The sequence below is a fragment of the Eublepharis macularius genome, chromosome 12, assembly GCF_028583425.1.
Source record: "Eublepharis macularius isolate TG4126 chromosome 12, MPM_Emac_v1.0, whole genome shotgun sequence".
In the NCBI taxonomy this organism is placed as follows: Eukaryota; Metazoa; Chordata; class Lepidosauria; order Squamata; family Eublepharidae; genus Eublepharis; species Eublepharis macularius.
Window position 1 is genome coordinate 47122206 of NC_072801.1, and position 13598 is coordinate 47135803.

Here is a 13598-nt window from a genome sequence, read left to right on the forward strand (position 1 = left end):
GCTGCCTTGAGCCAAGAAAAAGGCAGGGCATATTTATTTATTTATTTATTAAAAAATAAATAAACAAAACAATAGGCAAGGAAAGCCTCATAGAATCCTCAGGGGGCCACAGGGCATGTGAGCAACAGCTGATAGACTACTTGACTTGGATATTACAACAGGACATTGAACAAGTTACTACCTCTGTGACCCCCTCCCAAAAGTAAATTAAGAAGAGGAGTAACTGATCTCCCTGGGTGGAATAGGCATGAAGGATTAATTTGCTTATGAAAAATATCTGACATTTTCTAATGCTCAAAGTGGTTTTACAACCAGCTATCAAGTACTTAAAAATATAACTTAGAACAGCCAAGCACACTTTGTTCACTAAAAGGTAAAAAAAACCCTTCTGAGGCCTCTATGAAAAGGCTAAGAGAGACATAGCTTTCCCCAGATCCTCAAGAAGATTTCCAAAGAAGAGCTGCCACCAAAAAGGCCCTGCTTGTTCTTACCTGCTGGATCAATAGCTATACCCACATGCCCTGCTGCCCCAAGGACTACTCTTACAACCAATGTAAAACCTTCTGGGTGGGGAGATCTTTAAATCTGAAACAGTCTAAAGGGGGAAATGCATCATAAAGGAAGTGAACCCTGTATGCTGCCCCAAGCTCCTGGGAGGAAGGGCAAGACTGAGTTGTAACAGACAGACAGAGATGGCTCTAAGCATCATTTTACACAGACAGCATTATTTCAGTTTAAGAAATTGTCATTATGCTTTAGCTTCTCCGTATTCTCACTGAGACAGGAACTCAAGGGAGGAAAGAGACAATATAGGGTATGTTAAGTACATAGTCAGGAAAGCTACCCAAGCAGGACTCTTGAAACTTCTTCTTAAAATGCCCTGGCCCACAACAATAAACTGATTCCTTCCTCTTTTACCCATTTGCAGCACTGTATCGATACAGTGTGATTACTGAAGGTTTGCATGAAATTATGTGAGGAAGCAAAATCTAAGGCCCAGTTCACACATCCAAGAGAATGAGGTGGTTGTGAGGACTACAAACACTTCAGACTGCAGGTGGAAGATCCCATTTTAAAAAGCTCCCCTACATTAAAAATTCCTTGAAGATGGATAACCAGTGCAAAAAGGAAGGAAAGGGGGAAGAATCTTTCTCTCTGCTGTTGTTAGCATTCTATACACATGGACTTTTTCTTATGCGAAAGAACATCCAAAGCTGGAATCGACCGAGTACAGTCTGAGGTGCTGCCCTCCATTCTCCCAACTCAGGGATCTGCCACCTCATTCTTCCACATACATGAACCAGTCCTTAGATATGCATAGAATTACTTAGGGGAAAGAAAGGAGAAATAAGAATCATGGTACTCTCTGTAAAGATGTAGATGTCTGCAAACTTATTTAAATCAGGAAAGTTTGCATCATTTGAACATTTCCCTTATTCCAGTTTTTCCCCCCGAAAGATTTTGGTGTGTTGGGGATCAGGAAAGGGAAACGAAAATAATAAATTACACAGGAGATTTTTTTAAAAAGACAGAAAGAAGTATGCCACAGAGATTCCAGGAACTTCAAACAGAATGTGACTGTTTGAGAGTCCCACCCAAAAAATATGAAGCCCATGAGGATCAGAAACATGCTATAACTGAAACAAAATTTAAAAACCTGAACACACTCAGATTTCTGTGCAAGCTACTAGAATGCACACCAGAGCATTCTTCTGTGCAAAGAAAGCCATGTAGTTTCCTATATTTCCTAGACATAAAAGTGTGCACATATGCCGCAATTTGTTTACAAGGAATTCCGGGCACCAAAACCATATGACATGCAAAGCGAACCCCTTGCACTTGGAAAAGTATCACACAAAGAATACACTCACAACTTGACACAAGTAAAAAAACATAAGCACATCTGCTTGTCCAAAAGGCACAGCACAACCACTCATGAAATATGCAAACAGTATCCCCTCAATGCATGCCTTGTACATGAACCTACATACAGAGCAGCATGCATGCAGCACAACCAATGCCAAATGTGTCCAAATACCTGCAGAACAAGGTGCATAATCCATGCAAAATGATGCACAGAATAAGCAGACCACAGATACAAAAAGCAGATGCAACTGGAACAGAAGGGTATGGTAGAATGAAATAAAACAGAAGTCCTGTACCACCTTAAAGACTAACATTTCTTCTAGTATGGGCTTTCTTGAGTCACAGCTCACTTCTTCAGAATGAGTCTCACAGAGGACAGGCACAAGAAACATTTAAGTGCAGCCAAGAGCCACAGCAAGAACCTAACAGTGTGTATGTCATTGGAATTGTAAACATAGCCCAAAGATTTCCAGCATTTTGAAGTGCTATGAGCCTGCTATAGGCTGTGCTGCATATTGTTTTCCTTACTCTATGTAGTTTCCAACATTGTGAAAGCACAGGGTTTAATATTGGGTGCAGGACACAGATTCCCAAGTAGTTTATAACACTGGCGGATGTGCAAAGAGTCAATGCCTGGTAAAGTCCCATCATGAGGCTGAGTTGGAAATGTGGGGTCTGGATGGGCTTCAGTAGCTTGTGTAGATCATTGTCATTTCTTTAAATTATCTGACTTATGCAAATTATACAAAAATATGAAATCTATATTGTTTATTCGGGTTTCAGAGTTCAATATAACACGACCCGAAATTTTGGATTAGCTCTACAGATTATGCATATTCCTGAAAAGAGGCTAACCCTCTCATGCAATTTCAGGCGCAACCTTACAATGCATGCCATGTGCAACTGCAACAGAAAACACTCACATGCACATTTAAGTAATAAATGCTGTATGTATAACCATACTGTGATACGGGATGCATAACGCTCACATGCAAGCACTGTTGCAAACCCATGAGCTATGGTGGAAAGAAGCCTCACTGTAAAACCTCTCTACAGAAGAATGCCAAAGCATGCACACAACATCACTACCCCATGGCACAAAAGCAGCAAAGGCGGGTATGAGATTTCCTAAGTCCACTGGCAGAGACGGGAGGGGCGTGTGTGTGGTATAAACAGGGAGGAACAACTGGGAGAAAGCTGGTTCTTCTTTCAGGCTGTTGATGTGCCTGGAATGATTTTAACGTACAGGTAGGTGGGCTAATACAGATTTTAGTGGATTATCAACTTGTGCAGATTTATTTCCAAGGTGGGGTCAAATCCATTTGCACAGCCAGAGAACTAAGCTACGTTATACTCCACAAGTAAAGGGAGAACTGCATATCTGGACCATGCCTCCACCTCAACCGGAAGACCAATCACCAATCTAGGATGGATACAGTTTACTCTCTACCTTTGTGACAGAGGAGGCATAGTGGCAGAAATGTATTCTGCACACATGCAGATCCATGGCTCACTGCTGCTTCCTCCAAACTGGAAATGGTGCTTAGACACCACTCAGCACCACACCCCATGCCCAGCTTTTCAAAAGGAATTCCCAGTCCTCTTCATACACAGATATGCCACGGTCGCTTCCTTTTGAAGGTAGCAGGTAAAAAGAAGAACAGAATGAGGAAAATGCTACACAACAGAATGGCACTAATTTAATTCACTAGGCCTGGAGTTCCCAAACTTTGTCACACTGCCACTGAGCTTCCCAAAGCCACAAAGATAATGTAATTAAAATCAAAGTCAAAAAGTGGATAATTCCTCAACAGTCCATATCCCAGGGGCAGAAAAACTGAGGGAAAGGATGCTTTAGGGATACAAGCCTAGGAAAAGCAAAATGTTTATAACCACTCTGGAGGATTAGTCCTTTGGGGGAGATATACAAAATCAACAGGAGAGGTAGAGAACACAAATTCCTGTTTTGCTTTGCATGTGTCTGCAAATGTCTATATTAATATGGTTTCTCTCAGCCTCCTGGTCCATTTAAGACACATATACTTATGAGCATGTCTATCTAAATTCACATGTCCTATGATAACCACTGAGACATAGACTGATACCAAGAACCTTTGCCCTGGCCTACCTTGAATCTGCTTCCCAATTTCTTCATATTCACTTGAATCAGCCGCCCCCACTCAGTTCTCCCTCCCAGAGAACCCAGGAGCCCTACCTCCAAGAATTCCCTGCTCTAACTACTAGACTCGATATAGCTCCTAGAGAACCAAAGTGTCCTCCATCACAGCCACAACACTCCCGTGGTTCTTCAAGGGAAATCTACTAAACATGCTCTAGAACAACACTAACCATAGGCAAATCATTTACCCTTGTCAGTACTCCATGCAGTCAACGTCTCGTTTCAATGCGCACATGCTGACCCTACAAATGCAGGACTATCATGCCAGGAACACCAGGCCTTCCATAGCATGCCCTTCCATATCAGAGACTGCTGGTACACTAGCTGCTATACACATTTAGGCCAGTACACATGGTGAGTGTATTAAAGTTGAATGCTTATGCAGGTAAGCATTTTTGCCTATGGCCAGCATCACCTTTAAATCAAGCCTCCAATTAATGTCTTTTCCTCAAAGGATAACAAGTGAAGGGCTAGCTGAAGTAGTTTTCGCAAGATTCCCTTGCTCACTGTTAAGACGCATCTTTGGGGGAAGGAGGTGTGATTGTTTTTTTACACAGATTCAGTAGTGGAATATAATGCTTAACAGCTACACACAAGGCGCAGGACAAGGGGAGTAATTTGGCACATCTCTCTGCTCCCTCATCTGTAAAAACAACAAGATCAGAGCAAGAGATGATAACATAATCTGGCCACTGATGCCAAAATATGAGATCGCTAGATAGTAGTAACAACAACAACAACATTCGATTTATATACTGCCCTTCAGGATGACTTAACAGCCACTCAGAGTGGTTTACAAAGTATGTTATCCTTATCCCCAAAACAACAATGAACCCATGAGGTGGGTGGGGCTGAGAGAGCTCCTAGAAGCTGTGACTGACCCAAGGTCACCCAGCTTGCTACAAGTGGAGGAGTGGGGAATCAAACCCGGTTCTCCAAATTAGGGTCCCGCGCTCTTAATCACTACACCAAACTACTAGCTACTGAGGGAAAGCAGTGGTGTCTTGCAAATGACTCTCCTGGGGTGTCTATGCTCCGGGGGCGGGGGGTTTGGGGGTGGATTGGCAATCCAAAATTCCTGGCTCCTGTTAAGAAGGATGCAGGAGCTAATCGGTTAAAGGAATCCATCATTTCTGAGTTCTCCAGAAGGGAAGCAAGACAAGCCTGGTTTGTTTGTACAGAAGTCTTTCAGCAACCAGCATTTCTGGTTGACCTGCAGGAGGGGAGCAGGGATACTGGCATTAAGAGGGTTCTCTGGTGCACGAGTGCAACTAGTGTGAGATGAAGAGCAGAAGACACCTGTAAGATAAAACTAGGTCTCCAGGCTTGAGAAGATGGCCAACAATGCCGTAAGACGAGTAAGAAGCCAGCCTTCAGTCACAAGAACAGCCAATCCTCTCCCACCTTTCTAGCTGAATGGGGTGGATCTGATCTGTACTTGAGTGAGTCCTCGAAAGTTCTCTTCTTCCACATTAACAGACAGCCACAGTCTCAGGGACTGTCAGCTTATAAGGTTTAATTTTGGAAATCAAGAGGTCCCATGCTCCACAGCTAAGTCCACAGGATGCTTGGTGTCAACTCCCCTCCCCCTTTGTGATCCCCCTTGACATACAAGTGAGGAATGACAACTTTTCAGGTGTAAACCACCAAACATAACAGTGACTTTTCCTCTCTGTTTGTAAATACAACATAAAGGAAATTGCAGGGCTTGAAGTCTCCATCACACCTTATTTTCTCAGAGAAAATGATGGGAATAACAGGTTTCCCAAGGCTCTGTCATTTGGAAAAAAACCATTAACCCCATCTCTTCATCATCACACCCATACAGAAAGGGCCACCCTAAACTCCACAATATCAAGATCACACATGGAGAACAAGCGTTTCAACCAGCATCCCTGTGACCCTGTACAGGGGGACACATACAAGCATAATGACCCAAATGGGAAACCCCTAACTTACTTCTCCCACGCCTTGTGAAATTGGAAGAGGATAGCTGCTGCCCTGCCAAGACTACCACTTACAGTTGTCTAAGGTCTGCAAAACTCTGTGAACACCAAAATGCAGGAAGGGGTCTCCAAGATGCACAGCCTCCTGGAATACTTATATTAATCCTCCTCCTGCTCCTCCCTCCCACCCAGCACAAGACCTTGAAGAGGTGTTGATTTATTCCTGTACAGAGAGGTGCTTCCTTGTACCCACAGCATGGAACCAAGGCCTTCTGCTTCATCCTATAGGATGGCGGAAACAGAACTTAAGGGATAAGGGGTGCTTCTGCTGCATGCCTCTCCATGCATGCCTGGGGGGGGGGAGGAGGAAAAATGAGAAATCCCAAAGCCTCCACAATCCCTCACCTGCATGGAAAAACAAAACAAACCCCTGTCTCCATGCATAGGTTCGGGCGCAGGGATTATTGTGTACCCCTGCTAGAGTAGCCCAGGAAGGTCTGAGTTGCCTCTTCTCCTTGCAAAGGTTGGTTTGTGGGGATGGCTGCGCACCCTTGCTTGAATGAGCAACAGCGGAGCCACTCAGGACCAGGCACTTTCCTTCCATCCCATGCCTTTTGTACACACATTTCCTTTCCCTCCTTCTCCCGCTCTCCCCCCCCCCCCCAGGCCCCAATGCCCAAGGGATCCGTGTGCCCCCTTTGCTCCCCTCCACCTCCCTACATGGCCTAGAGGCACAGGCCGCCCTCCCACTGCACAAGGCGACAAGAGACGCCGTCCCCCTCGCCGCGGCACCCCCAAAACGCCCTGCCTGGGGGAGAGGCGGAAAGGGTGTCCTTCGGCATTCTTCTCTGCAAGGGGGCCGCCCCGGCTTGCGCTCCCCCCTTTCCCCGGGCCCGGAGGAGGAGGAGGCCTTGCTCCGAAGCCGAGGGACGGCTGCAAGCAAGGCTCCCCACCGTCGCTCCCCGGCCTGGGGAGGGGTCTCTTTCGTCCCCTCTGCCCCCCCCACCTTCCTCCCCTCCCTCGCCTCCCCGGCGGCCTGACCTGGCCTTGGCCGAGCGCTCGTAGCTCCATCCCGGGCCGGCGCCCAGCGGATCCCCGAAGCCGGTGCTGGGGTAGTTCCTATCCATGGGGAGGGGGCGCCGGGGAGCGGGCCGGCCTGGGTCCGTCGGCTGGGGCTGGGTCCCCCCCCGCGCCTCCCCCCGCGGCGTCGGTCGAGGGGGGGGATCGGGGAGGGGATCGGGGGGCTCCCTCCTCCTCCTTCCCCCCCTCGGCCGCCGCTCGGCCTGGGCTCAAGCCGCGGGCTGGCGCTGGCGCTGGGGCGGCTGGAGGAGGCGGCGGCGACGGCGAGAGCAGCGGCGGCAGCGGCGACGGCGAGCCTCTGGGAGGCGGCTCATGGTGCAGCCATGTTCGCTGGGCGTCTGTCTGCGCTCCGCTCCGCTTCCTCCCACAATCCCGTGCTGGGGAGAGGAGGAGGAGGGAGAGGGAAGGTGGCGGACGGAGGAAGGGACGGGGGCGCGGAGCGAGAGGCAGATTCTCCTCACTCTCGCGCGCAGACATGCAGGCGCTCGGAGGGGGGAGAGGGACGCAGGAAATGGAGCCCGGCTAGGGGAGGAAGAAGGAGGACATGGGGTGGCGCTGAGGGGAGAAGGGAGGGAAAGCTGAGGGAACCAGGGATGGACGGAGAAGACGGCGAAAGGGGACAAAGGGGGCGAGGAAGGATGGAGAGGGCATCTCTCTCCCCCTTTCTCCGAGTCCGGCCAGGAGGAGAGAAGGAAGGAGAGGGGAAAGGCCTGCTGAGGAGAATATGGAGGGGATGTGCCGAAGAAGCGGGAAAGGAGGGATGAGTGGAGGGGTCGGAGGAAAGGTGGAGAGGAACCGGCTACGGCTGGAATAAAATGTATCGGTCTTTCAAAATGCCGCTGGACTCCTGTTTTTTTGGCTTGCTGGAGTGGGGGAAAGAAGATCTGAGGGAACTTGGGGGGGGGGTGTCAGCTGGGCTGTGAGTGTGTTTAGTTCATTCCCACCACCACCCCCGGTCGGGGTATTCGTTTCCATCCGTAAATAAGCCTACGCAGAGAAGGTGCAGGGTTGAAGGGCTTCACGCCGTTACGCCGCGGCTTCTTGTTCGTCACGTTAGAAGGGCTTTTGCGTGAAGGAGTCCAACTCGGGGTTACAGCGCGCCCTTTGGGAGCTCCTGTGTTTTCAGTCAGGCGAATGCCCTTTCTGTGTTGGGGGTGGGGGGGCTTTGGTGTAACAGTAACACTCTCAGGGTCCCTTTTCTTACGTAAGTGTACAATGGTGTTGGGGAAAAAGGTGTGTGTGTGTGTCTGTGTTGGAAAATGAAGTGTTTGTTTTGCCACGTGCACGTGGCGGGAGGTTCCCTCTTACTTAAAGACTGTCAGTGAATGACTTCAGACTTCACAGTTTTAAGCATTTAACGTTTGTAGGTTATAGCCGGCCCCAATTTGCATGTATGCGCGTTGGAGGGAATGTGCATATCTGTCTAACACGTTACAGGATATACTAACAGTACATAGTAAATTCGGATCCCTCCTTTGGGAGGGATCTGTTCCCAAGATCATCTAGAATGGCAAAAAAAAATTATTTATACCCCACCTTTCCCCCCCAAGGGGATCCACGGCAGCTTACATCATTTTCTCCTCCATTTTATCCACACATTAGGACTCTGTGGGGTAGGCAAGACAGAGTGTGTGACTGACCAAGGTCACCCAGCAAGCTTCCATGGCAGAGTGAGGATTCCAACCTGGCCATCCAAGATCCTCATCCAACACTAACCACTATACCATGTTGGGTCTCTTGGCAGGGGGTCTGCTGACTGCATAGGAAAACAATTACATTTCCCACAAAATGTAACAATGTAATGCTTATGATGCGGGAGAAAAAAAGTCTGGAGGCCGTTGCCACAGGAGGTGGTGGCAGCTACAAGCATTGCCAGCTTCAAGAGGGGACTGGACAAATATATGGAGCAGAGGTCCATCAGTGGCTATTAGCCACAGGAGATAGATGGTATTCTCTTTGTGGGGAGGTGGTGCTCTGTTGTCTTGGTGCTGGAAGGAAGGCAGTGGGAGGGCATCTGGTGTCCTGGCCTCACTGACAGTCCTTTAGATGGCACTGGATTTCTAGCCACTGTGTGTGACAGAATGTTGGACTGGATGGGCCACTGGCCTGATCCAACATGGCTTTGCTTATGTTCTTATGTTCTTATGTACAGTAATACCAACAATGTTCTAACTAGCATTTTATTCCCGCCTGTCACCTCCCCCCACCCCTCCTCTTTACCTCATGCTCCATCACTCGCTTTTCTTTCTGGCCCCATAATTAAGGGAGTGTGAAAAAGTATCACACTGCATCCTGGGTCGGACTGTGGCCCATGAATATGTGAAATCTTGAGTCATGATGAATCCACAAAATGCAAGGAGCTCCCATGTAAGAAAAAGCTATGTTTGCTGCTCTTCTAAACATCAGGTACAGAAGAATAAACACTTGCACCTTTTCCAATCAGTTTTGCCAGTGAAGGAAACATGCCTCATGCGAAGTCTCCTCTGCTCTCAGTGCATCCTTTCCAGTTCACCCATGGTTTATGTCTCGGCTGAACTGACAGCAACCACATCATCTGACAATGAAACCTTGTTGTAGAGAGAGCAAGTTGTATGAATGCACAGTAAGTTCTCTCTGAGGGCGAATTGATTTTGAAGGCCTGGAGGTTAACAGGCTAGAGGCAACTTTCTGTCTCAGCCTGCACTACCGGGTCATTTGAAAGGCTTCAGCCCAAGATAAATAAAAGCAGGTCTCAGGTCTGAAATAAAACAGGCCACAGGTCTTTTGAGTCCAAGCTTGAGGTGAAAGTGCCCAGCTTGGACTGTGATATGAAAAAGGCCCAAATCCTGCCTTCTAACTGCAAACTGGAGAAGCAAGCTTATGAATAGCTTAGTTGTCACAGGATAAGAATTTGAATTTACTGCTGGTTGCAAATACGATACACCCCAATCCTCCAGGATTCTTGTGCTGTGATTAGTGAGGGGTAGGAGGAATCTCTGTTATCAGCAATTGTTGAGGATGCCAGGACTTTAACTAGGGATCTTATGGTCTGATGTTCAAGCTAACTTACTACCTGGGATGTGCAACATAAGCCCCTGTGACTAGCCAGCAATATGAATTCTCTGGACCGGCCAAGCCTGGTGTAAATATTGGGCATTTAACCATTTGTTGCCTCCTTGTGCTTTCTGTATTCAGGGATCTCTGTATCCAGGGATCCTAAGCTGGCAAACACCCCTTTGCTGGTGTTAGCCCAGATTTAACTCTAACACACAAAACTGGGTAAACTATCAATGTTCTGGAGTTTTAATTTGCTTATTTTTTAACTGATTGAGGTTGTATAAGCCACTTATTAAGCAGGAAAACCCATCTGTACAGAATATTTTAAATAAAGAAAATAACACTCCATAGTGAACAGCTGCAATACAGTGGAAAAGGAGTTAGTGTTCATGGACAATCGTTATTTTGTGGAAGCAACTTATGTCTTTGGAGACAGTCAGTGTAAATAAGCTCTGCTCACACCTACCTGGGGTTCTGTCCTTTAACCTCACAATCATATAGACTTGGCTGAGATGAACCAGCTGCAGAAGAAAAGCCATCCTGCATATGCTCAAAAGAACTGTCTCCTCCAGTCATGAAAGTCACTTTGCACTTATAACCACAAGACATGCCTTTAAGTGAGAACTGACTTGTAGGGCAGGGAGATTATCTATATTATTGTTATAGTAAGTGAAGGTTTGTATGCTGCAAACACAAGATACATGTTCCTGGCTGCTAATGGGAGTGTCCTGAAATCCTAGCCTGAACAGACAGTTGAAGCTGTGGTTGGAGAGGAGGAGCATTCCAGGATATGGGAGTGAAGTTCTAACTTCCTCATGGGCAGAGCTCCAAAGACACTACTATACCTCAGACTGGGCTCTGCTTCCCCCATCCCCCATCTTCTACTCTGCAGCCCCTCTGCAACCAATATTCATTTAACAGGCAACAGATGACCCTACACTTTTGATGGCTGTTGGGTGGTTAGTTATGGCATGAACAAGAACAAAATTCATGTAATACGGTGTGTTAAGATTTTTATTAGGATTTTTATGTGGATTATGTTCTTGATTTTGGATTTTGAGTGCACTGTTCATAACTATTTATGATGTGGCATGGATGTTTGTTGCGGTATGTATGGGGTTGTGTATTTATTTTTAATTATGGCCGTTTTCACACTGCTTACCAGCCACGGAACATTGCACCAAGCTCCCGGAACGACAGAGTCTTCCTGGCGTGATTTTGCGCGAGGAAGACACTGTCGATCCGGGAGCTTGGTGCGATGTTCCGTGGCCAGTAAGCAGTGTGAAAACGGCCTGTTTCTGGTCTCTAAAACATTGTTTTTTATTTCATTTGTCATCTTTTATCCTCCAAACTATTTAATTTTTTTGAATTGAAAGCGTTGGATACAGCAATATTGCATTGAGGGGGAGACTGCTATAAACTGTTCTAAGTCCAGGGAATAGAACAGAATATAAATTTAACAAATTAATGGATAAATACCGCCTCCCAATGTCTCCATGCTCCCCTGCAAGGAGTAGCCAATACTGAATACAATTCATATTGTATTGAAATGTTGAATACAATTTGTTTCTTTTACTAAATATTGCCGAAGGTACTAGAAAGTATAAGATTTGATACAAAACTAGCCCAAGACATTCTGATTGCTGATAACCTGTTTGTACATCGTTTCCTCCAAATGAGAGACTCAAAATATACCCACATAGTTCAGACCGCTCAGGAACTTCACATTCGGAGCAATCATAACCCAAAGAATATAAGAGCACTGGTGGATGAGACCAGCAGACCATCCAGTCCAGCCATCTCTTTCACACAGCAGCCGACCAATTGTCCCGAAGGGCCAACAAAACAGGGCAGATAGTCAAGTCTTTCCCTTGATGCTGCCTCCCAGCTCTGGTATGCAGACATTTCTACCTCCTTGTATTCAGGTTCCATTAACTTGCCATGACTACTACGTCCACTAGCAGAGAATTCCACAATTTAATTACTCATTGCGTAAAGAAACATTTCCTTTCGTCAGTCATGAATCTATTGTTCAACTTCATAGGATGCCCAGAATTATTGAAGAGGGAGAACAAGCTCTCTCTACCCACTTTCTCCAGCCACTGCATCCTTTTATAAACCTTTATTGTGCTCCCTCATACTCATTCTTTTAAAAGACTGAAAAGTCCGCGTCTTCAGCCTTTTTCTCATAGGAAAGGTGCTTCAACCCCTTAAACATCTTGGTTGACTTCTTCTGTAACCAAAGACAACCAACGGACTGCTTAGCTTAAAAATTTAACTCAGGATGTGCAGGTTACCTCCTGATGGATGATTATATTGTAGCACCAAACAAGCTATACCTTATAGAAGATGAAATGTTATATTTGAACTAAGCTCCCAAGATGGGGGATTTCCAGTAAAGGAATTGTGTGCTTCTCGGCCACCCAAAAGCTGAAATTGAATATGCATATAACTCAAGAAACACTGCTTACCAGGGAAGTCTGAAGGGGAGGGTAATTTTTACACCTAAGTAACAAAACGAGGGACTCATTTTTCTCGCCAGAGAGGACAAAGCTTCACAAAGCAAGCTATACTACATAAGGAATGGAAGGCAAGATGTGGCAGTACCGTTACTTCTTCAGATTTAAGAAATATACACATCCCAACATATGTATCTCAACATTATTAGTTTTACAGTAGAAAGAAAAATTAAAACAGGACCACACATAATCCAAATTATCTTATTTTAAAAAGTTGTAAGAGGAGATATTTTACTTCTGTCCCACAAAACATGAGACATGCAATCTGCTCCATAACAATTTCCAGTGCTCCACACTCAGGAAGTCAAGCATAGATGAACAATGAAGCTGCCTGATACTAGCTCCGTTCACATGTTACAGAGAACACATGTATGTCCTCCATCTGTCTATGCAAAAGAGCCAAAATGTGTTCACTTTACAAATTAAACCAGGGACCAGTATACAGATAAATGTGGAGTTTAAATCACAGCTGTACATGCATTGAACGTAACATGAGAATTACTCAACACGCATATAAAGAAAAATCAAGTGTACACAGCACACAGATTGTATATGCTTTCACTGTAACTTGTGAACAGGATTTCTTCTCTGACTGACAGTGGCTCCCTGGTTGAAGCCTTTCACATCACATACTACTCAATCCTTTTTATGGGAAATGTTGGGTATTGGACCCGAGACCTTCTACACTGAACCCCTCCCAGATATGGGACAGTGGGCTGCAGGAGTTTTAGCTTCACATGCTTTAACTATCCTCATGTTATGGGAGGAGAGTTGCAGTAGCAGTCAGGAATATTTATGCTTATTGAATGGAAAAGATACTATTTCTATTTTTATTTTACAAAATGTATTAAGTGCCATGTAAGCCACTCTGGCTGCTCTTGCATATAAAATCTTGGCCTGACTAGACTCAAACAATGTCCTGGCTACCAGTTGTGGCAATCTGGAGCCAGTTGGTATCCCATCTATAATATC

The 13598-nt window shown here is 46.0% G+C and overlaps 1 protein-coding gene across 1 annotated transcript in view; it reads right to left on the minus strand.

Annotated features, from left to right (window-relative positions):
- Positions 1-7394, minus strand: part of PRR12 (proline rich 12) — a 40660-nt gene extending 33266 nt beyond the window's left edge. Inside the window, exon 1 of the mRNA XM_054992891.1 lies at positions 7033-7394. Coding sequence (XP_054848866.1) covers positions 7033-7118 — 86 coding nt within the window. The 5' untranslated portion in view covers positions 7119-7394. The remainder of the gene's footprint in view (positions 1-7032) is intronic.
- Between the last annotated feature and the right edge of the window lie 6204 nt (positions 7395-13598).